Source organism: Oryzias latipes (assembly GCF_053564925.1).
Source record: "Oryzias latipes strain Hd-rR chromosome 1 unlocalized genomic scaffold, Olatipes_Hd-rR_3.1 chr1_Y".
NCBI classification, from domain to species: Eukaryota; Metazoa; Chordata; class Actinopteri; order Beloniformes; family Adrianichthyidae; genus Oryzias; species Oryzias latipes.
In genome coordinates this window covers 10,001,192-10,028,464 of record NW_027616335.1, presented here as the reverse complement: position 1 = coordinate 10,028,464, position 27,273 = coordinate 10,001,192, and the positions used below count along the sequence as shown (strand labels likewise).

Sequence of the window (27,273 nt, the reverse complement as noted above, 5' to 3'; positions counted from 1 at the left end):
TCACTTTTGCAGATAGCATCTGTTTTTTCTTGCGTCACTCTTGTGTGAGTGTGTGTGAGTTTGTGCTCCCTCGCCTGACACTTAGCTTAAAGGGTCAGAGTTCTTTGGAGCAGCCGTCCAATTATGGGGGCATGGTGTTGCCGTAGAGATGGGAGAAAACTGTAATTGGATAATGACACCTCGGGGTTGGAACCCACCATTAAAGCTTCTCAAAGACACACATACTTGTCTGAACACTTCAATATGTGTATAGAGAGGATAAAAACACAGGTTAGACACCCACTTGTGATTACAAGCTGCTGATCTATAATCAGCCTAATATAGGACAGCTACAACTTTCTCCAATCCTTTCAAATTTGTTCACTTGTGCTTGTGCACTTCCCTGCATTTCATTATAACAGTTTTTTTTAAACAGTTTGATGCTAAATTCTTAATTTCAAATGATTCTTTAACTTAAATTACACTAAAGTGAAAGTGCTGTGGGTCTGTTTCTGGCCCAAACCCTCACATTATGAAAACATAGTGCGTTTTAATGAGCCTAGGTCGCTGTGGTCACTTCAAACACACTCAGCTTTGATGGAAATTATGTGAGAGGCTTTAAACTTGTGAGCAACATCTCTGGGAGCAATCCCTGGTCAGCTCCCAGTTTCCTCTTTTGGTTTCTCCTCCATCATTACCATGTATGAGGGTCTTGCATAAGCTACTCCAAAACAGTGTTTTAGGCTCAGATGGGAGAAAGTTGCGGAGCACAGTGAAGAGAGGGGGGAAAAGAATTAAAAGAAAGGTGCTGGAAAAAGAAAAAAAAAAGATAATGGCAAAAAGGGGGTAGAAAGACAAGGAGGGAGGAAAATGAGGGGCACAAAAAAAAAGACCAAGTGAGAAGGAGAGGCTGCAAGGGAGGGCCAGGAGGATTTCTTTTGTGGCAGTTGGACGGTGACAGGAGTGCCAATAGAGTGGCCAGCAATGACGGTCCCACTGGAGAATGCCGACTATGCCAGTAGAGGGGCACTAATGGAGCCAGAGAGGAGATGCAGTTGCCTGCCCCAGAGGGGGGATATTGTGAACCGGACAAGGCGACTTGACGCGGAGCCAAGATGAAGGATTGGAGTGGAACGAGGGAGGTGCCCTAGGCAGTCAAAGACAGCCATGTTAGATCTGCTGACTGATTGGCACAAACTGAACTCTGTCCATATACTTCACTATATACATAGTCTCGTTTGAACACTTGTGTTTATTTTCTTTTCCTTGCTTTTATAAGCCAACAACAAACTAGAATCTAGGGTTTGAATAATGGTGAAAATGATACAAGGGGGCTAAGTCATAATCTCACAGACGTGTGCTGCTCTACAAGGACAGATGCTGCAAGAAGGCGTCATTACTGCTGAGTGGCTGGTTGTTTGATTGGGGTGGCGGATAGGATGATATATTGTCTTGATTGCTCCATAATGTCTCCCATAATTCAGCAGCCACGCCAGCTAGTCCATCAATACGAAGCCTGGATCCATAAGAGCAAACGCCCAGGAGAGATCAGAAAGAGACACTAGATATCCCACTGATTCTGTCTAATCCAACACCACTTTTACTGATTAAAATACAGAAACAAAAATGTGACTTAGATGAGAGGAAACAAAATGTCAAGTTATTGTGCAACTAAAAGACAAAGAAAAGCTTTTGACCATCTTAAGATTTCACACACTTTACAGTATTTTCACACACGCACTCCATTATCTAACCTGCTTTCTAGTAAGCAGGCTGGATGGAAGTGGTCTTTTTATATAGTTTGGCCTTATACTCAGGAGTAACTCATGTGTGAGTTTAAAAAATAATAATATTGGCTCATACATTAATTTTTTTGTCACTAACAACCAGTTGCCTTTTAGCGATTGTTTCCTACTTACAACCCCTAGAGGGCATTGTAGGTGTTTGTATCAGTATTTGCTACTAACGGCAATGCAGGAGAAGAACAAACGCAGTCCAGAATAAACACAATCTGATCGTTTTCCTCCTTGACTTAATGATATTTTTCTTATTTGCTTTGAGACATTGTTATTCTCTTTTTTTTCCCCTTCCTCTGACTAATATGGAATGGGAAGTTATCAAACTGGGTTACAGAGACACAAAAGTACCACTACTAGTGCCATCATTCAGACGCAGCTCCTGCAGTAGAAGTAAACCTCAATCTCATGAAACCTTATGTTTACCGCCCCCGCAGGGGATGGGTCAACTGCGGAGAACAAATTTCACACACCAAGGTGTGCGACTGCTAATGGGACTTCAACTTTACTGACACCATTGCAGAGCTCTTTAAAATAAATCAACCTGATCTCTTAACATCATCCGTTTCTTTCATGCCTCGAAAATGAGATGTACAGTCAATGCTTCTATGTGGCGACGAGGCTAAAAACCTTTGATGGGAGCTTCTTCTAATTGTATCTAGAGCATCCATTTTATGAACGTATTTTTGGACAAGCATTGAGCATCGAATTTGCCAAAAAAGAAGAAGCGGGACACTTTTGTTTCAAAAGAGTGACTTATTTATGATTTTTCTTTCTTTATCATATTTAGCTACAGTGACTTATACTCTGGAGCAACTTATAGTAAAAAAACAAAAAACCGTACTGTGTGATCTGGTTCTAACTGTCAAAAGTCCATATTAAAAGCTGCTCATGTAAAATGTGGAGAATGCAGAGGAAAAAGGCAGAACATGGAGCGCTGAAGTGTGTTTACGCTCTCACAAGCCCACTTTTACACTTTAGAGCACCATTCTTTCCACATAGTATGAATTTACAAAGAATCTTAATTTGATGGATCAGAAATCGGAAGTTCTGCTCCCATGTAAGATCATTGTTATCCTAGCAGGATTTTTGACATAAATTTGAGGGTATAAGTATGTACCCCCTCCCAGTAATCCACGCTCAGATTACGCACACAAACACACACCTGGGGACTTCTTTTCTGACAGACATGCTGGCTCCAGGCTTCAAACAGTAAATACTGACATGCCTCTTTCTTCTTCTTTCCACATAACTAACTCCCCTTTCTTTACTTTCCCTCTTTTCTACCCCGTATTTTTCTTCACAGCCTGATCACAATCCAGAAGACACTTCTTTCTTCACCTCAGTGAATTCCTCCACTGCTCTTTTTTCCCCCCACACCGTTTAGGAGAGCAAATACATCTTTAATCTTTCCTTTAAATACCTCTCAGTCAGTCTGTCCAGATCCACCCCTCCTCCCTCTGACTGCTTTTCCAGTCAAAGCTTCCACTCCTTGAGTAATTTGATGGGCAAAGCAGCAGGTCCATTGCTGGCGGTCCCATTATCCTGCATATCTCATCATTGACACTGATGCTCCATGACCCTTCACCCCATAGCTATGAACTTTGAGACTCCTATACATTTAGCAACAAATCATTCGAATTCATCATTGGATCCAACTTTTGTTGGCTAAGAAAGACATCTTCATGAACAGTGTTGGGATTACAAAATAACGAATTACTGTAATCTAATTACTTTTGTCAGTAACGGAGTAAGGTAACGAATTACAGTTCAAATTTTGGTAATAAATTACAATTACTGGACTGCAGAAACCCTTGTTACTTCGTTACTTAGACATGCCCTTATTGCTACAATCATCGTTTAAAATCAAAGTCCGATGGCTCAAAGATGAGACGAAGGGAGACACTGCGAGTAGCAGTAGAGCAGAGACCCGCTCTGTATAAACGGCTCTTTGAGACGCTCTATGATGAGAACGACAAGAGCTGGAGCCATTTCTTTCTAAATTCTTTAATCCATTCTTAGTTTTTTTTTTCTGTAAGTGGCACGTCAATATGAGTTTGCCCTAAGCTGGTGGGGAGGGGGTTATAGTTCGCAACACTCGCATCAGCGCAGAACTGTGCATGAGGGAGAGAGGCAGGTGCAACATGAAGACGCAACGTCCACACAGAAACGTGAAGGAAATGAGTGACAGCAGGAAATAAAGAAATATCTGAGTCACTTTTATGGAGAATACAAAGGCAGAATTTAGAGTCTGCAAGAAATAATCAAAGCTAGAATCAGCTCCAGAGCCAACCTGAGAACTGAGAGCATCTTCTCCAAAGCAGGATCATTACTGACTGAAGAAACCAGATGCTTCACAAAGATGAGACACTTATTTGTTGTAATGCAAAAGCCCGTAGAATCAAGGCTGATTTTGATTTTAAAATTGGGTTTTATTTTAAATTTCTACTAAAACATAATATACAAATACATTAGTGGTCATCTTGTGGTTCCTTTCTAATGAGTTGAAAGCTTGCATTGGTCGTCTAATTTCCTATTTGACTGTTTAAATTTAGAAAAAATAGATAGCACAACATATTTTTAAAATGCCAAGAGAAGTAATGACCGCAAACTACATCTTCTGCTCAGCAAGCTTCAACGTGATGAATATTTGACTGACCTGCGAATATGGGAGCCGTGCATGCACAGAAGGCAAATTGGATACCCTTTTTTTAATTTACAACAGGTAAATAAAATCCATTCAAACCCGTAATTTGCTGAGGTCCCTGCCAACAACAAAACTATGATCTAAAACTTTGAAAGCTTTGCCTTGATAGCTATTTTCCGCTGCCAGAATGCTTGACTCAGCATCGACCACAGTACCAATTTATGTATTCATATAAATGCATTTTATTGACACAGAAAATGGTGAACTGAAGCTATGCACTGCTACAGACGCACTAACTTGCTCACACGTTTTATGTTCTGACTAAATAAAGAGATCTATTGTATCAGTGCAGTTTTAACAATTCCAGCAGATAATTGGAGAACCCTAATTAACTTGCGCAACATGGAATTACAACATTGTGTTGCGATCAGAATTGCCAAGTCCCTTCTTATAAAAGAGCAGAATGAGCCTTGAGCAGATCAGAAAAGCAGTGAAAAACAGAGGTGATTCCTACGATGGCAATCAGGTGAGTCACCGACACTCAATACCTCAATGCTTTTGTAAGTCCTTAGTTTATGCTTGCAGATGTCACAAAAGTATTTACCAACGCAAAACACAAGACACACAAAAACAAAAAAATCTGCATTTCTTTCTGGATGCAGGGAATGTATGAGCCAAGCTTTTTGACGAAATAATTTCTTGGATCAAAAGTGTTGATGTGTGCTGAAAAGAACTGAAAGGAGCTGTTTGTGTTAAGAGAGTTTATGTGTTTAAGTGCCCAGACAAAATCAGGAGGGGGCAGGAAATATTACTGAATGGTAAGACAATGTTTATGTGTCAGTGTGTGTGTGTGTGTTGGTGTGTGTGTGTATGTGTGTGTTTGCTGAAGATAAAGAGAGAGGCCTATCCACAAGTGCCTTTGGCTGTAAAGGCCTAACTTCACTTCTCTGGACAGACAAAATGGCAGATATTTGCATGCTGTATAGACACGATCAGTGAGCAAATATTTTTCCATCCAAAGCATGTCAAGAAAGCTGGCAACCAACAGATTTACTGAAACTGACATTTGTTATGTTTCCTTTTTAGTTTATTCTAAGTATCAATTCATTTTGGAAATTTGGTAATTTTCTTAACTTATGATTTACTGGCAAAAAGTAAAAAAAAACAAAAATACGTAAAGACAGAAAATGAATCTCAACATGATGCAATTAAAAAATTTTGCTTGAACTGAAAGAGACAAACAATTGTTTAGAAAAATATGGCATTCAGACAAGACTGAAAAATATCTCAAACATAGACATAAAATTAGTTAAATACTGTGGATTGGTATAATTAGATGTTTCACATGATCAGGAATAAAAAGTAAGTAAAAAGTATTACACTGCCCTTGTCAACGCGCGTTAAAGCAACCACTGCAATGAAAAGTCTAATTGCACGTTTCGGGCTTCCACATGTTCACGTGTCGCTAGACATGTTTCTACAACCGTTTCAGGCTCTATGTATAAAAGGCTTGGCCAATGAACGCCTGTTGAAAGGTAGGCGGGTTGATGTTTGACCAATCAGGGACCAGGATTTGATGGTGACAAATTCATGTAGTTGGTGTCAACCATTTGAAAATTGATCACTAAGAAAAAATTAATAACTGTGGTTCATGCCTGGCTGGAATTAGTATACATTTTATTAAAGTAGATAATATTTCCATGTTATTCATTGCGTAATTAACATTAATAGTCTTGTGCAAAATGTGTAGCTCAAAATAAATGATTTTTGTAACATAGATTTTTTTCAAATAACAGAGGTGACATTAGCTTTCGGAAGTTTAATTTTTAACAATTTTCCTTAATGAGAGGGAGGAGATTTTCTCCTCTGTTCTTCAATAAATCACCTCCTCCTTAGATCTCCTGGCTGGAACATTCTTCACCTTTGACCGCTGCTGAACTCAGAGGTCATTGTCGCTCCAACAACTTAAATGCTTAATGGCTTCCGTCTTAATTAAAAACATCATTTAGTCAGAAGAAATTTCATTTTCTGTCTCTTTGACACTTTTCCTCCTTTTTTTCTTGACTTACTGTTTATCAGTTGACACATTGACATTTCAACAATTAACTGTTAACTTAAGAGCTAAAATCTATGGCTGTTTTCTTGAACAAGGTGACGTGTGCATTTGTGTGCCTATATTTTGTAGCCGTTAAACTCCGGGAGGAATCAGAGTTAAAGCTTTAAGGCTGCTAAGCAACAGTGCTGTGTGGTTAAAATTGATTAGCATTAGGTTTAACAACAAGTTACAGACTATTAGTTATAAAAACATTCACACCAAGCATGATTGTTACCTTTAAACCATGCTTTACTTAGATGCAAAATATCTTTGTGAGAGATGTGAGGTTCCATTCTTTAGATTTTCAGGTTTTCTGTGACTCTGGATGGAGGGTGAGGGGAGCATATTTTAAGGAGCGCCTAGTAACTGTCTTTTAATACCCACTCCAATGATCTTTGGATCTATTGTAAAAGTGTTCCCAGTGGTCTTTTATTTATGATTATACCATGCTTAGCCACAAAAAAGTGTTGGTTTTTAGGACATCGTTTTTTTCAAAATTGCAGTTGTCCAAGGCAATGTGCCTTTTGAGCTGTTGGTGTGACCATTGGTGTGGAGCAACCCCTACCCCCTTTCCCTGCTCCCTTGCCGAGAGCTCAGAGCAGGGAATTTTTGGTCCACCCAGTGTATTTTCTCCGTCACAACTAGAATCTTTTTCAAACTGCATTTTTTCGTCTGCTCGTGAATCTTAACGTTTTGAATTAAGAATTATTCTGAAATGCAAATAGATCCATGTACGTCTTTGTTTTCCTTGTCGGAAGCATCTGGCTCAAAACTGTACGACTGGAAAGCTCCAATATTGGTCGCCATCTTTGTTGCTCCAATAATGTTAGGTTGGGGTTATGAGGGGCTGTAAGCTTGCAGTTTAAACAGAAGGATGGGAAGTAGGGGAGGAACTTACTCTGCGCCACAACTTAGAGGTGAGTTTATAATGAACTACTGTCACTTTGCAGGAACTATCTCCTATAAAGGACACTGACACGATGATTATAATTAAAAGACCACTGAGTACACTTTTACAATAGAACAAAAGATGATTGGAGTGGGACTTTAACACAGTCACTGATCAGACCTGTTTCCTGTCACACATTGAGGGTGAACATGTCAGACCTTTCACATGAGAAAAGCAACCAGCGTATTCTTAGTTTGTTTTTCAGACGTGCACAAATGCTGCAGCTACATAAGTGATGCTCTTCTTTTGGAGTATGAAAGAGTAGGAAGGAGAGACAACATTAAATAAATATTGCATTTGACGGGAATGTCTGCTTGTATTTGCAGTTTTTCCTTGACAAATGTTTGAAAGTGTTATGTTATGTTTGTTTAACTACTTTTTTTTCAAAAAAGGTGCTGCAAATCCCTTTACTAAAAGGATAAGTTCTTGGCAGCACCATAAAGCTTTTCATACATGACACAAACAGTGTTAGTCAGTATAAAAGAATGGAACATGCATCATAAAGAAAGTTTAACAAACCTCTATCAATTATAACATGAAACATCCTAAAGGGTTAATGACTGTCTTGTTACTATGGCATATTTTCTTGGATTCAGTCTTTTGACGCTCTATTGGACTGTTAGGGCACAAAACAGCACAAAAAGGTTAGAAAGACAATTCTGAAAAAAAAAGTCAAGTTGTGTTGTTTTTTCTTAGAGTGAACAGTTACAGATCATTTGAAGAGCAGAACCTGACCGTGTTATCTAAGGGATCAGTAGCACTATTACTCCAAGCGTTTCAAAAGTGTTGGAATTCAAGTCACCTCACAGCTTGCCATGTAACTGCATGCTTAGCACATGTCATCTAGTATTACTTTGCTGCTGACTATGCACCCCTCTTTCACGGGATTACAGTGGTTTATTTTGGCAGGGTGGTATATTCTGCAGTGCTACTCATATTTGAAAAAGATGGGAAAACAAAAAACCTTGATGTTGTATGAGAGGCCGCCTGAGAGATAATTCAAACTTTATACTCACAGATACCATCATACTCTCACACACATACCACTGCAGTCTTACTCACACAACAGTACACTCTCTCTCATATACTTCCATACTCTCTTGCTCGCCTAATCATACTCTTATGTAAATATTGGTGTACTCTCTCATAAGTATTTATATACTGTCTTATAAGCACAGTCAAATCTTCTTGTATTTACATTCATACATGCTCACAGAGACTTTAATACTTTGGCATGTTCCACAGTATCATTTTGCACATACAAACATACTTATTTAATATGGAAGTGACAAAATAAATGTGAATGCAAAACAACATGATATGGTATGAGAAGAATAATAATTGCATATGTAAGAGAGTTTGATTGAAACGGAAGTTATTTTGATTAAAACGGACATAGAACTAAATTCTCAGCTTGCTATTGGTTATTTTTCAAATGCGAAATGATGGACCTAACACGCCCTTCTTTAAAAAGTTGGAGAATGGTGGATCGGGAACGTCTTAGTGAGGCAATAGGATTGCTAAATAACACCCTAAACACCACAACTGTTGCCTCCACAATGTCCGAAATGTTGGAACAAAGTCGGCAGCCGCCATCCACAGGGGCTTTTTCTAATGAGGCAGTTGAGCAAGAAATGCGGCGGATTTTTAGAGCAGGTGCATCAGGGAGCGCCAGCAGCATGTCCTCCGAAGCTAGACTCCGCGTCAACCATGTGACGTCACAGCTAGTGCTAGCTAAATTTGGAGAATTTGTTTTTAAACATATTAAGGTAATGAGAATTTAAGATTCCTTCCTGTTTGATCAAAGCAACTTCCTTTTCAGTCATGCTCTACCACATATAGAACTATTCCCTCACATATATACCATCAAACTTTTGTAAATGCACAATCATTGTATTTTATTGAGACAATTATAGTCTTTTAAACACCTTCCTAGCACTATTTAGAAAACTATGGAATATGCATGAGAGTATAATATAATTTGTAAGTAAAAAATAATTGTATTTGTAACAAAGAATAGTTGTGCGTATGCATGAATTTGATTTGCAGCTCAAACACTACCATCTGTATGAGAGTATGATTGTGCATATGAGAGTATACTGTTGTGTGAGTAAGACTATAGTGGTATGTGCGTGAGAGTATGATGGTATCTGTGAGTATGAAGTTTGAATCATCTCTTAGGCGGCCTCTCATAATGTTGCAGTGCACTGTACTGTCAGCAGCATTGTCTCAAAAAGTGTTTTTGTCTTGTTCAAATCTGCTGCTGTCTTGTACAGTTCAAAAACATACACGTTAGGTTAGTTAGTGGTTCTAAATGGACCAAAGAAACAAGACTTTATTTTTAATTTACCAGCTTTTTTCTGTTTGACCAAAGGTGAAATGCTCCAGCCTCCTTAGATGGATGGACATAAAAAAGGAGAGACGACTGTTTGGATCATTAAAAGCAACTAAAAAGGACACATTTGCATGACGTTCTTGATTTTAGGGTTATCCACATTGTGCTTTTGTCCATTTTCTTCATAAATCTGTATTTTTACAGGTACTTCTCTAAATACTTTTTTTCCACAGAAGTTTATATTTTTGACAAAAACTTTGTATTGTCATCTTAAAAAAAATGCATGCAACTGCTTGCGTTCAATCATTTTTTTTAACACAAGTCATAAGCTATATTGATTTATTTTCCTTACTTTGTGCAAGAAAATGGTAAAATGCAGATATTTCTCATTTGTTTTTAAGTAAAACAAAATTTAAATACATAAGAGATTTCTGTTTTGGGACTGAAAAAACTGACAATCACTTTAAAAATATCACCAGTTAATAATAATTCTACAGAATAGGATCAAGTTTGATCTTTTACTGCAATTTTAGATGTTTTGACTGTTTCCTGTATTGCTATTTTCTCAATATGCAACAATGCTTTACCGCTGCATCTACAGCACAGACTTCAGTTTAACAAAATATGTCAAAACTGGTTAATAAATTACCAAATTTGATCACAATTAAACCCATACATGAAGTCCAGGAAAATCACCTTTTGTGAAAAGTTGTGGGCCGATGCTTCAGAGGCACAACAGCCAAATATGACCAAGCAGCTAACCTCCACAAATAAATAACAGAACAGAATAAATAACAGAAAAGCACTGCAAATCTACTATTACTTGATGCTAAGACATAACCTCACATTTTCACCACTGGAAGAAAAGTAACCCATTCTCTTTTCCTTACATTATCCATTCTCATCATCAAATCCTCTGTCATCTAGCTGCTGATTTCTGTCCAGCAAAGAAAGGGAGGGGACTAATTCACTGTTTGTGTCACAAAAAAAGAAAGACTGTGTGCTGCTCAATGAATTTAAATTAAAAGAAAGGGAAATGAGAAGAAAAAAGATGTACAGTTAACATTTTTGACAGAAAAATGCAAGTAGGTAAAAAGTAAAATACTTGTTTAATATAGACTGTTAATGTGAATATTAAAATCAATGAAATTAAAATGTTTTAAGGTCTTGGGGAAAAAGGCGATTTACATACCTCAATGACTTACATACCTCATCAACTAAAAGAAAACACTACAAAATAATATAGAAAAGAACATGAAAAAAGACTAACAAGAAGGCTGTACAGTGGTGCAGGGGACAGTGGGGACTCAGATGTTTTAAATTTGCACAGATAGAAATCCCTCAAGCTTTTCCAGGTGTGTATACGTGGGTTTTGTCTGAACTATGAGCAGTTTTTTGGGGTTTATGATATTTGTTTTATGCAGGCAGCATCGCTGCTAAAACAGCAACAACTACAGATCAACCACTTACATGTTTTTGTGGACGCAAAACTACACATTAACACAAGAGCCTGTTACCACAAAAAAAAAAGAAGAAAAAAAAAACACAAAACAAGAATCGCTGCAGAGTAAAGTCATGTTAGTTTTTGGAAAGAATTAGCTAGAGATTGTGTTGGTGAGAACTCACTCAATTTCCCGACGTCCCGCCTGTAAGCATAAAACAGGCACCAAGCATTCTGACAGCCAGTTTGCTAAACAAATTAGCAAGAAAGGGTTCACAGACATGTCTAACACCTGACGTCAGACCGGTTCTAATTTAGCTCTCAGAGGCTTAAACCACTGCACACCACAAAGGTTAAACAGTCGGAGTCAAACACTCATAAACACACACATGGAGAGATTTTCCAAGACCCAAAACAGTGAAAACATCATTTTCATAATTGCATGTTTAGCAAGTGTTCATTTATAGCTGTACTATTGCAAAATGCAGAGCCAGTCAAGTTCGCACATACCTTTCAACCCTCAATATAAAACCCAACAAGACTCCTTTTTAGAGGTTCTCAGGGATTTCTTGTTTTGATTTCTAAAAATATGAATAGACTGAAAGAAGTAAAGAGGCAGATAGGATTTAATCCTAACCAAATAGCAGCATAAATACTAATGGTTTTAGCCTCTGTGGCTTCATGCTGAATGATTTATATGTCTGACAAAATGGTAACTGCAACAGCAGTTTTGCATTTTTTGTAGATTCTGTTTCATTCCGTATTCTAAAGCCTTTCCGAGGAAACAGGAGTCAAAACTTGATTGCTTCTGAGGCAGCTTGTCAGCGACAAGTAGAGCCATATATCTGCGTTGTATTTTTACCTCGGCCCACACGCCGAGCGAAATGCCAGCTCCTGGCCTTGAAAAACACGCACTCGCAGTAACGCAGTCACACATGCAGACATGTACCCTACGACACGACAGGTCAAGCCCAGCCAGCCATTGCAGCAGCCACAGAACATAAACAACTTTCACACACTCTGTGAATCATCTAAGAGTTTCAGTTTAGTTTTAGATAAATATATTCAGCCGCACATATAAATATATACAACCATAATTGTTCCCTGTAACCACAAATGACTGTGACGGGAAGTTTGTTCCCAGAGTTTTAGCAACATTGCAGCCCAGCCCTTCAATACTGGGAATTCAAAGCTCAGTTTACATTGCAGATGGTTGGGCTGTGAAGAATGGAAGGTGCTCAATGACAACAAACAGCGGTTGGGTTTGTGGCTTTGAATGCAACTGCAACTATGCTGTGTCCTTGAAACAACAGTTAACCTAAGAGGAGAAGCTAGTTTCAACACTTCTAGCAGCTCCACAAGTCTGCCATGCTCTCTTTCTCTTCGTCATCCTCCCTTACACGCACACACACATGCGCACACACACACCTCTCCTCTCCCAGTGGGCAACAGCTGTTGGAGTGCTAATCTCCGTTAGCTACTGACCTGGCTTCCATGGAGAGAGCCATAAAAAAATGTCAGGATTCTAACACCTTCACCACAATGGTGCACTGCAACTGCCCCACAAAAAGCTGACAAGTCGATTTTTAGGAAGCATCTTCATCATATTTCTCCATGTCACCAGGCAGGCAACTGCTGCTACTGCAAAACTAGAAAGTTTAGCTTTTATTTTAGCAACAAAAGTTGCTAAGATGTGTGTGTTTTTTAATATTCATTAATTATTTATTGCTTATTTTTCTAAATATTTTTCTAAAATTATCATTTTTCTTAAACCAAGCATACAGGAAAACGAAGACATCTGTGTTTTGGTACAACCCAACCCCAAAAATCCCAAATAAAGAAATGACAATAGTCTTGTGGGCGACAGTGGCTCAGGTGGTTGAGCGGGTCGTCCAATGACCGAAGGGTTGGCGGTTCGATCCCCGCTCCCACCAGCCAAAATGTCGTTGTGTCCTTGGGCAAGACAATTCACCCTCCTTGCCTCCAGTGTGGCTCCACTGGTGTGTGAATGTGCATGAATGTTCCCGGTGATGGTCAGAGGGGCCGTAGGCGCGAAATGGCAGCCACGCCTCTGTCAGTCTGCCCCAGGGCAGCTGTGGCTACAACAGTAGCTTCCCATCACCAAGTATGAATGAGGAGTGAATGAATAATGAACACAATGTAAGCGCTTTGGGTGTCTTGAAAAGCGCAGATAAATCCAATCCATTATTATTATTATTATTAAAGTAAAACATGTTTTGCTCTGAAGTCAATTAAAAAGTAACTCATTGAGAAAGTAATGACTTCAAATCCATCGTATAATGCCAGGTAAGTCTGAAGTTGTTAAAAGGATGGCATCATCTTCTTAAATTTTCGTTAATTGTACTTTAATTTTAATCAACTTTATTTCGGAAATTAGTTCCTGTGGGATTTCTTGTTGAGTTGTCTACAGTTTAATCAAATCAAAACAAGATACACTTTTTGTCTTTGCTTCACATAACATGACTGTGAAGGTTCAAAGCATATGGTTGTGGGTGATTCTGGTTTCAAAGAGGACCGGTGTGTCAACAAAAACAAGAGGATTGAAAGTGGATTGAAAATGATGTGGATGTTCATATTTCCACCATCCATGCCTGCAGTGTGCTGCACAGGGTCACCATCATATCCTTGCTGGACAGGTTGCAAATACACTGAACCGCATCGCACCACACACCATTCAGCTCAAACTGGCAAATCAGAGTCACCAATCACCATTGAAAGCATGGTTTGGGTTTAAGTGCCCGCAGAAAGCTCACACATCTTCGGAGAGAGCAGTAAAACGCTGAACACAGAAAAAGCCCAGCTGGGAGCTGGACCACATTGAGTACAATGTCGCCTTACAAACCCCATGACATGGATGTTGTGAAGCAGCTTCTCATCACAAGCATCAGTGCAAACGTCAAAGCTTTGGTGTACTTAAGTCTTCTAAATCACAGATGTCAAACTACAGTAAATAAATGTTAACCCAAGCTTAGGGCTGGGGAAAAGCAGAAAAAGGTCCATGAAGTGAAGGTGAAAGGCTAAATACTACAAATACCTTTATCTTAGGCTTTAAAGTGGCACTGGAAAGGTGTGTGAGTTCAAGGAAAACCTCTAGAAAAGTCAGTACCATTAGCTTAAAAAAAAAAAAAGACTTAAGAGCGGCTTAAAAAATGCCAGGTGAATTTAGAGGCAAATTTACACAAAACTGGCCAAAAATATGATGAAAAAATGTGAAATTAATACCCATCTCTTTTAATATGTTACATGTATTTTTAAATGAAATAAAACAAAAACGGTTCAAATAATAAAAAAAGGAAAAGCTTCTCAATTACTTTGTTTGCAACTATCTTTTGTCATAATGTCCTGTTTTTAGAGCAAACAAAGGGGAACCTGTCCAATATTTCAGTTTACCTGAGTGATGTATGGGAGCAGGATGAATGAAAACATAACTCACAGTCTGTGAAGCTTTGTTGTTCCCAGGAAAAGCAGCTCAGGAAACACAGCAAGATTATTCCGATTCAGGCGCCTGTGAAGAAACAACGTAAGTTAGTCACTCAGCTCCTTCCAAACAGAAAATGAAACAAGTATGTGTTTTAACTAGCCTTCTATACTGAGATTTATGTGTCCTGATTATCATAGTTACTACTTTATACTGTTTTTTTCTACAGGAAATTTGGTACGGTCCAAGCTCACATGAACAACTTGGTTGTGGTTAGACTCAAAAAAAAATATATATATGTGTAATTTTTTTTTAATAAGCTTTAAATGGCCGCCAGATTAACAGTTAACCTGAGCAGATGAAGGAAGCGAAGGGGGAGGAAGACAAGGCAAAGGAGTTTGGATGAAGGGGTAAGTGGGGGACGTTTTTTTTTTTCCACAAAGACAGAGGCGAGGAGACGATGTGGGAAAAACAAACAGGCGGTCTGGCTGGGCTACCGAATGTGTGAAAAGGACCCCACTGAGTAAACAAGGCCCTCACAGGGCATAGAACCCACAACAACTCTTCATCACACACACACAAACACAGAAGAAGTGAGAAAACACAGGCAAGTTTAATAATCTGGGTGCGATCATTTAACCCCGGTTGAGAGGAGTGAAGAGGTTTGTGTGCCATCACATGCTGGTGTGTGTGTGACTGTATTCTGGTGTGAGTTAGAAGAGACGCAGGCAACAGAGTGACACAAGGAGAGACAAGCTGCTGAAACTGTTTAACCCCGACACACACTGAAACGATGACAGGCCCCGCCGACGGATGCTGGCGGCTGCTACTGGACGGAAATGATGAGAGGGCAAAGAGAGTCAAATTGATCTAAAAAAACAGGAGTTCGGAGGACAGCAATGTCAAATATTCTCCTGAAAAACTTATTGCATGTACTTTTCTAAGTTTTCTTGCATAACTCTTTGTTGTTCACCTCTTTTTGCATGACTAGATGCAACTGTGAGCTCTCCTCAAATAACATCACCCACTCCATCCATCATCCAAACAAGAGTGCACTGACACATGAACGTGCTAGCACCCATGCACTTACATTCATGTTCCACAGTTACATCAGAGAACGCTTTAATATTTAAAGTCCCGCAGAAATGATGTTTCTAAATTATTCACTCTTCTTCCGTTAAAACTGCCTCTGACAGCTAAGAGCCCCACACGGTCCCAGAGAGAGGCCTTCTCCCCCTGCAGCTCCTACCCAGCTATGAGAGCCCTTTAGTGGGCTAGACATCCTCCTGGGGGATGTGTGTGCAAACTGGTGCTGAAGTTAGGCAGGAGGGATAACGCCAGAGAGGTGGTATGAGCTCATCCTCTTAAAATAGTCCTGTACTTTTGATGCCGTCAGACTTGGAGACTCTGGTTATGAATTAAAGACTCAAAGATGAAATTAGGTCTGCGTCTGACCACCTCGAGGGAGTCCGTGCATCCTAATGTGCTCTATTGATTGGATAAAGTTTGATTGGAATTGGTCTGGCATGTTTTTGTTTACTTAAAAAGTAATGTGAGGGAGATGATTGATTTTACAATTTGGGATATTATAGTAATTTATTAGTCTTGGCATGTCAAAATAAATGAGTTGTTAAATAAAAATGTAACATAGTCATCGGTTTTTTTAAATTAAATTTTCCTTTTTCAGTCAAGAAAGATAAAAGATGAAAGAAAAAGGTTGAAACTGAGATGTCAGTTTAAAGTTCAGCCAACTAACAGATTCTGTGAAATGTGCTTTATACCTTTGTCTTCTAAATTAAACTAATTTTTCTATTAAAAAAAAAGATTCAACGCATCCCACAAGATTACAGAATGCAGAAATGAAGAAATTAAACTGGATTTACTTTCCTTTGTCACTTGAAGGATTAAAAATCCCAGATGTCATCAGTCATCCATCGTTCTGGATGTGTTTTAATAGGATTTATTCCTAACTAAACAAAACTTTACACAGGCATTTAGAGAAAAGCAATTAAAAGCTCTATATCAATTCCAAAAGACGTAATTTTGGAATGGAGAATGTCTGATCAAATATTAAATTTTAATTAAATATCCTTCCCAGAATAAAATGTATTTAAATAATAATAAAAACAGTTGTAACAGAACTAGTTACCTAAAGTGAATAAAGGTGAAACTTTAATTTTATAAGATTTTGAATGCAGGTTTTGCTTTGAAAGAAAATCAATTCATGGAATTTTATTAATAAATGTTACATATTCAAAATAAAGGTAACTTCGAATTAATTTAATTTGTGATTTAAATGAGGCCATACACAACTGACTGACCTGTTAATGACATGAGTTAAAGTTCCACTCTGATCATCTGTTTTACTATTCTTAAAGTATTTCCAGTGGTCTTTTAACAAAAATTATGCAGTTTTTAGGCTAAATAAAATAGAAAAAATTGTTGTTTTCTTGGACATAGTTTCTGCAGAGCAACAGAAGTTTGCCTCTGAGTTATGGGCGGGACTGTTAGCTTGTCCCAATTTCCCATCATACCTTTGTTTACATTCTCTCCCGCTATCTTCCAGCCCCTTACACCCCCCAACCTAATATTACAAAAAGGGCGAGCAATATCAGATCCATCCAGTCGTATAGTTTTGAGTCAGATGCTCAGATGAGAAACACAAAGACGTACATGGATCTAGTTGTCTATAAGGGTATGCACAACGATTTGAATAAAAAAATACTCAGAAAAGCAATTTTGAGCTTTATTTTCTTGATATATGTTCTATATCATGAGAAAATGCGACAAGAACATGTTAAAAACACCAAAAAACAGATTTTCATTAGAGTGGGTTTTTACGAAATGCTTCCACTGACACAAATTTTAAGAACTATGGGTTTTTCTAAAAACTGCTGTCTGTCACTAACAGTAAAATAAACTTCAAATGTGTTACAAATAAACAATTTGCAAGGCACCACATGTTTCATAATTAACAGTAAAAGGCTATGACTACTGAAATGTTTATGCACTTTATTAATTAAATTTATCCCTGACTGTTTGCTTGTTTGTTCAATTCATATCTGCATAAATGTTCAAAATAATCTGTCTGTTCAAGGTCTTTCTGTGATTGAAATACTTCAGAGTTGATTTATCAGAGACAAGAATCAGCAAATGCCAAATAGCTCAGAGGTTTAGTATGCGCCTGTTGCACTGTCTTGTTGAACCTTCTCCCTCCTGCGCCTAACACAGTGTATCTTTCCAGTTTGTGAGTGTGTGCACGCAGATACTGCAGCCTCTTCCACAGTCTTTTCTCATTCATCAAAGTCTAGCTGAGAGTGAAAGGAGATTGAGGTTCCAGCAGTGTGAGGTATGAGAGAGACTCCAATGAGTTAATGTCAGACTGCAGAGTGGTGATAATCCCTGCAGCCATAAACAGATGCTGGACAGACACAAACCACACAGTAAACACACTCATTCTGTCAAGCATTTATGGAGTGCCACAACTTTGAGCGTGCACACACGTATGACATCAAGAGCGCGCACACACACGGTGTGCAACTGCAGATTTATTGGGAAGAGAATGGAAAACTGCTTTAAACATCACTTCTACTTCATTCTGTTGCAGCTATGATACAAATGGAGCTTTATCGGCCTATCACATAGCAGTTCATTATATTTGTTAAAGAACCACCCAGATGAAAATCGAGTTTTTAGCATGTTCTTGTGGCCTTTTTCTCATGCCAGTAGAAAAAGCTTGTAGTTGTGACAGCAAAACTATTACAGCAAGCCACTAGCTCCCTCCTCCGCTCCATTCTGATGGATCCACTTGCAGACAGATAGATCCATGCAGCTCTTCATTTTCCTCATCTGAGCTCTCATCTAGCGGGAGAGAGTGTAAACAGATGGTGGGGCTGGGTTTACTCCACGCCAACAGTCCCACTCACAACTCAGAGGGAAATTTCTGATGAACTCCTGCCGCTCTGCAGAAACTAGATCAAAAGATGACTGAAGTGGGACTTTAGGAAGCTTAGCACACTAATTCCTTTATAACGGCTTCAAAAAAGAGCAGATTTGAAAGAAAACTACAAAAAATGTTGCCTGATTCGGCCTCCTTGACATCACTTTAATCTCATCAATCACCTGTGCCAAAATCTGTGTCTTTCTCTGGATTGGTGTCTTCCGGCAAATATGACAAGTGTTCAGAGCAGATCTCTGCACAAGTCTGTGTGGCATCATTTTTCAAGACAGAGTAACTGTAATGAAAGTGTCTTTGTGCTTTCACTGTGTAGATAATTTCAAGGTCTGCTGCTCAGCAACAGAAGAAATGTAAAAGTGGAAGAGTTGTCCTGAAACGATCCGCTAAAACAATGTTATCTTTCAGTGAGTTTAGAGGTAATCGTTCAGCACTAATTCAGGGTTTTTCTTTGAACTCCACCGCCTCTATCTCTGATCACTGTTACAGTTCTCTTATGGTTTCACTGATTGTCAGTTTATTGCAACAGGATCGCTCAGTTTGACGCTCCGTTATCTGGTTTGAAATAGCCCGCTGGCGTTCACATTTCACCCTCCCTGATCCATTTTACTGAGTTTTACAGTGAAAGTGAATCTGTAATGATGCTGTGAGGCTTCAGATGACTGGCTCTTTGTAAATACACTTATGCTTTGTTTGGATGCATGTCTTATATCTTTCAGGAATTAAGGGGGTGCTCTAAGTCAGTCAATTGACAAAGAAAGTTAAGACGAGGAGGAATTCCTCACTTTACTATTTTTCACCCAGAGGGTTGGAGAGAGGAATGTATGACAAACTCAGGGCACCAGACAGGGACAGCCATGTGGGTGACTGATGAGCAGCGAATGACGGACAGGCAGACAGCCCTTGGGGAGGGGGTCACACAGATAAAGACAAGAACAGTCGTGTCTAGTGTAAGGAAAAGTAAGTTAGAGTATGCATGCGTGTGTGCTTTGGCGCTGGTGCATGTGTGTTGCAACATGTTGATCTTTCCTGAACCTCCTTCCGCCATCTGCCCCCCTTCCTCTCTTAAGGCTATTGGCCCACACCTGACCTGGCCCTGCCTGCCCCTGCAGGGTCGGTAGCAAAAAGGGGATGTGAAGTTGAACCGTTTTCTGCCCCTGTGGGGGGCAGTCACTGTGGATCCATCAGCCCAGCTTAAAGCTCTCTCTTATGGGCAGTTGTGCCCAGCAGGCCCCATCCAGCTCCAAAGAGGACGGAGGGCTTTGAAATGAGCCCCCCAACTCCAAACTCCAGAGATGTGCCTTTGTGTAGCAGCTGTAGGAGGGGGCCATAGGACTGATTCCATCTTTGTATTTGTGAACATGTTACACTGCAAACTTACAGTTTTGAGCTCTGCTTCCAAAACAACAATAGACAATCATTTTATGTCATAAAATTAATCAATTAGCTGTTAGAGCCGAAACACAGCATCTAGACTGCCGTTTACACACACGAGCTCCATATGCTAAGGACTGTTTTGATTCAAATCTTTCATGAAAGCAGCAATTCATTCTTTTTTGTAACATAGGCAAAACAGACAAAGCTTGCTGATAAATTAAAACCATTTGTAGCTCATTTTCCTTTATGGGCAGGAATTCATGAAACTGCTTAGCTGGACAGAGCCCAGCTCTGCTTGCATGAGAAAAACCAGCAGATTCCCTAAAGTAGCCCTAAGAGCCTCCATCTCTGTCAACAAAGAGCAGCTATAGTACAGCAGAAGACAGAGAAAAGCCAACCGGATGGAATAGAGACAGGAATGCTGATTTTCTTTGCTCTTCATTCATGCAATTCTTCATAATATCCATCCTAAACAACAATCAGAAAGATGAACTGCCCCCACTGAAATTTGTTGTGTCTCAACTTTGCATCAGTTTATGTTCAATTGTCCCAGCATGTGTGGAATTTTTTTTGTTTTTGAGACAGTGGAGTGAGAGGCGAGAATTTTTAGATCTTTAGGCAAAAGCTCATCACTAAGCCTCCTTATACTCATTCGCAGCCTGATGTGTTCTAGCACGCCATCGGTCACATCAGCATAAGCACACATGTTCACAATTCACAGGCAGTACCTCGCTAAAATTGTCAAAGTCCTGTTTAAATGTCAGAGCAAAAACCCTCATCAGAGTTTGACTTCCCCAGATCAAAGCATTCAATGATTAAACCGTTCTAAACTATGACTGGAATGACTACTGAGGAAATGCCCCCCAGGCTGTGAGGGGCACAACACTGGGAGAAGCATAAAAATGATAGTTAGATGTAGTCCAGCTTCATCAGGAAAAGTGTCATTTTTTTTGGTAAACAGTAAACTTATCTTCTTAGAAGTTTATACATCTTTTTTTTTGCCCTCATTTTTCATCTCTTTTTTTTTTAGGGGGGGGGGGGGGGGGGGGGGTCGAGCTCTCTAACACTAATTCCAGGAAAGGATCAGCGCAACATTCATCTGCTATTTCTTCACTGTTCTCTGACTCAATCTTAAAGTCCCCTGTTTGAATGAGATGTCAACGAAAAGCGCTATTTAAGACCCGGAGAGGTGAGGCCTTGAAGGAAAAGGAGTAATGTTGACGTGTAAGACACAGACGGTTTCCTGAATGAACTGGCTAATGCCCAAAAAATGTGTAATCTGTATGACCCTAGGCTGTTGAGGAAGAATGTTGGAAAGTCGTGTAACAAAGAGATTATTTTTCTTAACTCAAAGAGGGGTTCTAGATTGGGGTTTCTTAGAAGGCTTCCAAACTTGAAAAATCCAGCGGCCTTTTTTCTGTTGTGAGCGAAAGATTTTTCACTGTTTCACACTTTTCATTTGGTTTTACTCTGAATGGACTAAAGGAAACATCATGTAGGTACTACAGCCGAACAGGAACTAATCAGGAATCAAAGAAAGTTTTTGAGAAGTAAACTAGCTAGTTCCATAAGTACTTAAACTAGACTCTTATCTTACCTTCTTCAAATTGATGCACTTTTTTATTTACAGTACAAAGAAATTTAATTTTTCATTGTCTGGTCTAAGTCTGCACAATAAATCACAAATTTATTAATATCGCGATTTAAAGCTGTGCAATACGCATATCACAAAAGACGACGAAAGTTGTGGTTACCTTAAATATGCTAAAACAATCTTATGGCAGCTTGAAGTATTTTATAAATGAAATAAATCCATTTATGCATTTGACCAATCGGATGGGGCCCTTCACGTTGTTGACCAATCGCATGAGCTCTTTTATGTTAGATGCTCGCCTCCTACGTAGACGAGGGTCATTTGGAGTATAATTTAAGTAATGTTGACTATTAGTTAAATTAAGCTGTTGCAGCGAAAAATAAATTAGGTTTTTGGTTGTTTTGCTGTTTGTTCATATACCACAAGTTGATTTTTTTATCGCAATATTGATCCCTAATATTGCATATTGTGAGTTTTCCTCATATCGTGCAACCCTAGTCTGGTCCATAGTTGTGATCGTATCATCTTTCATGTTTGCCCAAATATAAACAGAGAAACAACCTCACATGCATATTAAAGGGGAATAGATCTTTGATGTCAAATGTAGAATTCTGAATGGCATTTTATCACCCCCAGACCTGAGGGAACATGTGGGTAATGCAGTTCTGATGATAAAGGGTGTTTTTGGTCTTAAGTGGTTAATGCTTATTAATAAATAAAGCTCCCCGAGTCAGAACAACAGCTCTACTTACAATCTCTCCAGCTCCTTCAAGTCCTGGAAGGCTCCTCTTTCAATTGTGGTGATTTTGTTCTCCATTAACTGCCTGTGAGAGAGACATACAGACAGTGTGAGACTGAGATCCCTGGATCGACAGTGTAGAAGAGGAAATCGTGTGAATGGTAGTTATGGAGATATACTCTTGGAGAATGAGATCTGATGAAAGAAGAGACATATAGGTTAAGGCACAGAAAAACGGTCAAAGAGCGAGTGGACAGGCAAGGAGATTGACACAGGAAAGTAGTGGGAGGAACAGATGGAGGGGAAAAGGTGGCAGTGGGTGTAAAAACAAGAAGGCAAACAGACTGGTGGAAAAAGATAGAATGTTGAAACAGCAAGAGAAGGAGAGGAAAGCCGTGGGCTGATGGCACTTTAGAATTGACTCTAAAAGCAGCCCATCAAGTCAAACAGCAACTCATCTATCATCCAATTTACTCTCTTTTTCAGACCACATAGCTGTTACCACTCATTCACTTACTCCAGCACAGCTCACCATGCTGAGCAGAGCTTTATAGACTGTGCACCTGGGTTTATTATGAAACTGTGGATGCTTTGATACAACCATAACATTTAAGGCCTGAACTGATTCTGCATCCAAACATAAAGACTCACTGAGCATACTGGGTTGTGGTGCATCTGTATTACATCATAAAGGCACATTTATGAATCACTTTATGGTCCTTTTGTATCTCTGTGCCAACTTTGTTCTTGTCCCTGTGCTCATTATATAAATAACTGTGGTTGTGTTGCAAATTAACTTTGGTTCTTTTGTGTCACTTTATTATTATATTTTTGCATCTTTTTATGGCTGGTGGAGAGTCAGGTCTCAAGTTATTTCACGTTTTTTGCTACTTTATATTTCTCAAAGGATTTTTCCCGTCTCGCTTTTTTAATCATCTATTTGAGCTCATGTTAAATTCATTTTTTCGCTACCCACCTATTTTGAGTGATTTTTTCCAAAAACTGTCAGGCTTGGCTTAAATCCTGATGTGGTCACTTCTGCATGGCATTGTGGGCAGTTGCATTCAATGCTGTTATCAAGGTTTTATGTCACATGGACATAAAACTTGGACCTATTTTGTTTTAGCTATTGTCAACTCAGCAACAATTTTGGAATCCGTTATGGGATCATCTGCTTTATGTAGCCTCAGCTGTGAAGTCCCACTCCGATCATCTATTTTCAAAGTGTTCCCAGTGGTCTTTTAAATATGATTAGGCATTTTTTTGCCAAAATCAGAAAATCTCTGTCTTTTTATGACATAATTTCTGCAGAGCGGCAGGAATTCAGTAGAAATTTGCCTCTGAGTTGTAGTGCAGATTAAGCACACCCCCTTTACACACTGTCCTGCTAGCCTACAGCCCCTCATAACCCCAACCGGTGCAGCAAAAATGGTAAGACATATTGGAGCTATCCATGAGTACAGTTTGGAAGCAGATGCCAGGTCAGATGAGGAAAACAAAGATGTACGTGCTCTAGCCGTCTGATGCATCAGAATGGAGCAGAGCTTGTGGCTTGCCATAGTAGCTTCTACGTCACAGCTGCAATCTTTTTCAAACCAAATTTTTTATCTGCTCCTGATTCACAACGATTTGAATAAACATATACTCAGAAATGCTGTTTTAATCTCAATTTTCTTAATGTCTCTCCTTCATCATCAGAAAAAACAAGAACATGTTAAAAACACCAAAACACTGTTTTCCTTGGAGAGGGTCTTAAGTCTTTTTTTCCTTGACATTCTTCCTGACAGAAACATCTACATATAAACAAACAAACAAACAAATAAATGTTTTTTTTAGAGTGGATGAGGAGGTTTGGAAACAGGCAGGAAACTGTCTTAAAGTCAAACAAAAGGACACGAGCTCGTGCACGCGCACGGACACACGTTTGACCACACACCTAATTAAAGATATAATCTCATCAGGAATTCCAACAATGTGTATTCCTTGCCATTTCATTTAGGAAAAAGCGCGCGCGGACACACGCACGCATGCACCCACACGCACAAACAATGAGCGTGCTGTCCCGCGCGGTTGCGGGCGAACTCCCAAACCAGAATTCATCTCAGGTATAAGAGACCTGTTCCTACTTGACTCTCCTCTTTCCTCTCCCTCCCCGCCGCCCTTTCCTCCCTCCAGCAGCTGCATTCCTTCCTCTGGATACACCTAATGACCGCTATCTCTTTCCCTTCTTGCCCTCTATTTCCTCGCCGGCGCGTTAATCACTCCAGCACATGGGCTCCGGGGGGCCCAATGGTTAAAATAAGCCCCGCCTGACACTTCCACTGGCACATTAACGCGACGACATTAACAGGTGCCACACAGAGGCTCTTTTTGGACTCAGATTGATTGTGGCTGCACACCTCAGGACGCATGCGGCAGCTGCGGGTCTGCCTGATCGGAAGTGAAGTTGGTCCTTGTCAAAGATGCGAGTGACAATGTGTGTGTGAGTGTTTTAAGAGAGTCAAAGTGAAACAGACAACTTACAATACTCGCAGATGCCTGAGTCCTGCGAAATCCGCCTTGGTGATTTTAGTGAGGTTGTTTGCATTCAGATCCCTGAAAGGAGAGAAAGAAGGAGATGGGGTCGTCAGTAGGCTACAGTAGGAAGAAAAATATGAATTCAACAAGGACAATACTTGACAGGAAAAATGCGAAATGGATTTTTGCTGTAACTTTGGTGCGTGGAACTAGAGTAGTTGACAATTGCGCGTCAGGGAGGGAAAGATGAGCTGCTGCACTGCGCTGGCCAAATGTTGGTTTCATCACACGGTCTTTGCCTAATAAAATGCGGCCTGTTTAACTCAAAGCCCGCTTGTCCAAATCCGTTTTTGATTAACTCTCTGGTCTAGACGAACTGATGCGGTCCTGAGAGACTGAGGCGGCGCAACAGCGCGTAACCACCAGCCTGACCGCAGCGGCAGCCCTCAAATTCAGACCCGCAAGCAGCACTCATGTGCCAGGGCATTGAAATATACGGTACAGTTAAATACATTTTTAAAATTTTTGATAAAAAAAAGTACTTTAGCTATGATGGGGGCGTTTGCGTAACCAAATACGTCTTCTCGCGCCTTTCCAAAAAGATGAAACGATGGGGGCCCCTAAAAGAATCTTAATTGTTGTTATGCTAAATGTAAGAAAAACAAATATATTTACAATGGAAAACAGGTTGCTAATGTTTACGTAAGTTCTAACTTATTTAAAAAGTTTTTTAAACGAAAAAAGAAAAAATCCACCAAAATGCACAAGGTTAATCAGAAATGCCTTAAACGCTCTAAATAACTCTCCTCGGGAAACCCACGCATCCAAACTGTTGCAAACAGTACAAGGTCACTGCATTCCTATTATTCACAAAAAGAAACAGTCTAAAACAATTATTTAAACAGACTCTTACTCGGAAACGTGACGAAAACATAATTGATTAGTTTGGATTAAGATTCTTACAGCCTCTCAGTGTTTCGGGGTATGTTCCTGGGGACACTGCGGAGTCCTTGGCCATGACAATCCACTGTGGTTCCGGTGCAGGAGCACTGGGTCGGGCAGGGCTGAGCGTCCGCTCCGCTGGACAGCAAAATCGTAATCACCAGGAGCCCTGAGACAGTCGCCAGGGAGCGGCTATAAGCAGCGGGGCGCAGAGCTCCCACCATCACTGCGGCAAGTGTGGGCCAATGTCAGACCCGCAAAATCCTTCAAAAATGCCCACAGAGGTGGGTTAAATAAAATCTAAGAATAAACAAAGCCAGGGGATCCCTGAAGGAGCTCAGCAACCTGAGGATGCGGTCCCCTTGTTCTCGCACTCCTTTGCAGATGTTCTTTTTGAAATCAAAATGTTGGCTGGGAATTTACATTTGCTCCTCTATGGGTAAGTTTGTGACCTATAGGGATTTGGTCCCAGTTAGCTGGATGTGGACAAGACGGTGGAGAGGCTTTGTGGCTGCGCTACAGTGGCGCAAACTTCCACATGTCTCCGGCATGCGGTGCCCAGATCCTCCCGGTATGTCCTCTGTCTGTGAATGGAAATGCGCGTGGATTCAACCAAGTAAAACACCTTAATCCTCGAACTGTTCCAAAGAAATGCTGTCAAGCACGGACGCTTGGAGTATGTTCACGCACTCCAGGTATGCCTCTCTCTGGGTTATTAATTCACAACACGCGCTGTGCGCCGAGGCAGCGGCAAGCGCTTTGGCTCTCCCCAAAACTCAGACAGAGGTCACCGTGGTGGAAAGCTGTTGATCCTGGCAGCATGAGCTATCAAGTGACGCTCAGTGGCAAGAGGGCAGACAACGAGAGTGGCCAAAAACCCGCAAGTGACCGGCGCGCAACAGTAAAATCCAACTCTGCGTGGTGCGTCAAAGCGCTGCTCTCAAGATTGTGTGAGCGAGCGAGATGAGAGCGGACACGTCTGCTGCTGCGCAGGTCCCCCCCCTCCACCCCCTCACCCCTCTCTCTCTCTCTCTCTCTCTGTGTGAACAAGCACACAAACAGACATGCGCTGCGTAAACCTTCAAGGTATCAGCAGCTTTTCCACAGACCAGACAGACTCATTTTGACCGCAGTGTCCTCATAAAACGAGAAGAGTCCCCCCACATAATAAACATTTAAGACATAAAAAGTTGTGAATGAGTGTTAAGGAAGTCTCAGCGCTCTTTAACAGACTTTCACTTAGGCTTAAAAACATTTAACAAATTCAGATAAATAGTTTTGTAAATTGCAATGTAGGGGAAGTTCTAGAGCTTCTAAGGCTTTCCATATAATATTTAAGCCGAACTCAATGATGTTTTTGGTGTTTTTAACACGTTCTTGTGGTATTTTTCTGACGATGGAGGACATTTATGAAGAAAATTAAGATTAAAATGGCATTTCTGAGTATTTCCTTATTCAAATAACTATG

General features: G+C 40.0%; 1 protein-coding gene across 16 annotated transcripts in view; it reads right to left on the bottom strand.

Moving 5' to 3' along the window:
* The window catches only part of LOC101173607 (slit homolog 2 (Drosophila)), a 96,811-nt gene extending 69,994 nt beyond the window's left edge, over positions 1 to 26,817 (bottom strand). For all 16 annotated transcript variants that reach the window (XM_078943638.1, XM_020703006.3, XM_078943639.1 and 13 more), the window contains exons 1-4: positions 25,827 to 26,817; positions 24,870 to 24,941; positions 22,360 to 22,431; positions 14,697 to 14,768 (exon numbers count right to left, since the gene is read on the bottom strand). In XM_078943638.1, the coding sequence (XP_078799764.1) occupies positions 14,697 to 14,768; positions 22,360 to 22,431; positions 24,870 to 24,941; positions 25,827 to 26,029 (419 nt within the window). In that variant the 5' untranslated portion in view covers positions 26,030 to 26,817. The remainder of the gene's footprint in view (positions 1 to 14,696; positions 14,769 to 22,359; positions 22,432 to 24,869; positions 24,942 to 25,826) is intronic.
* Positions 26,818 to 27,273: the final 456 nt, after the last annotated feature.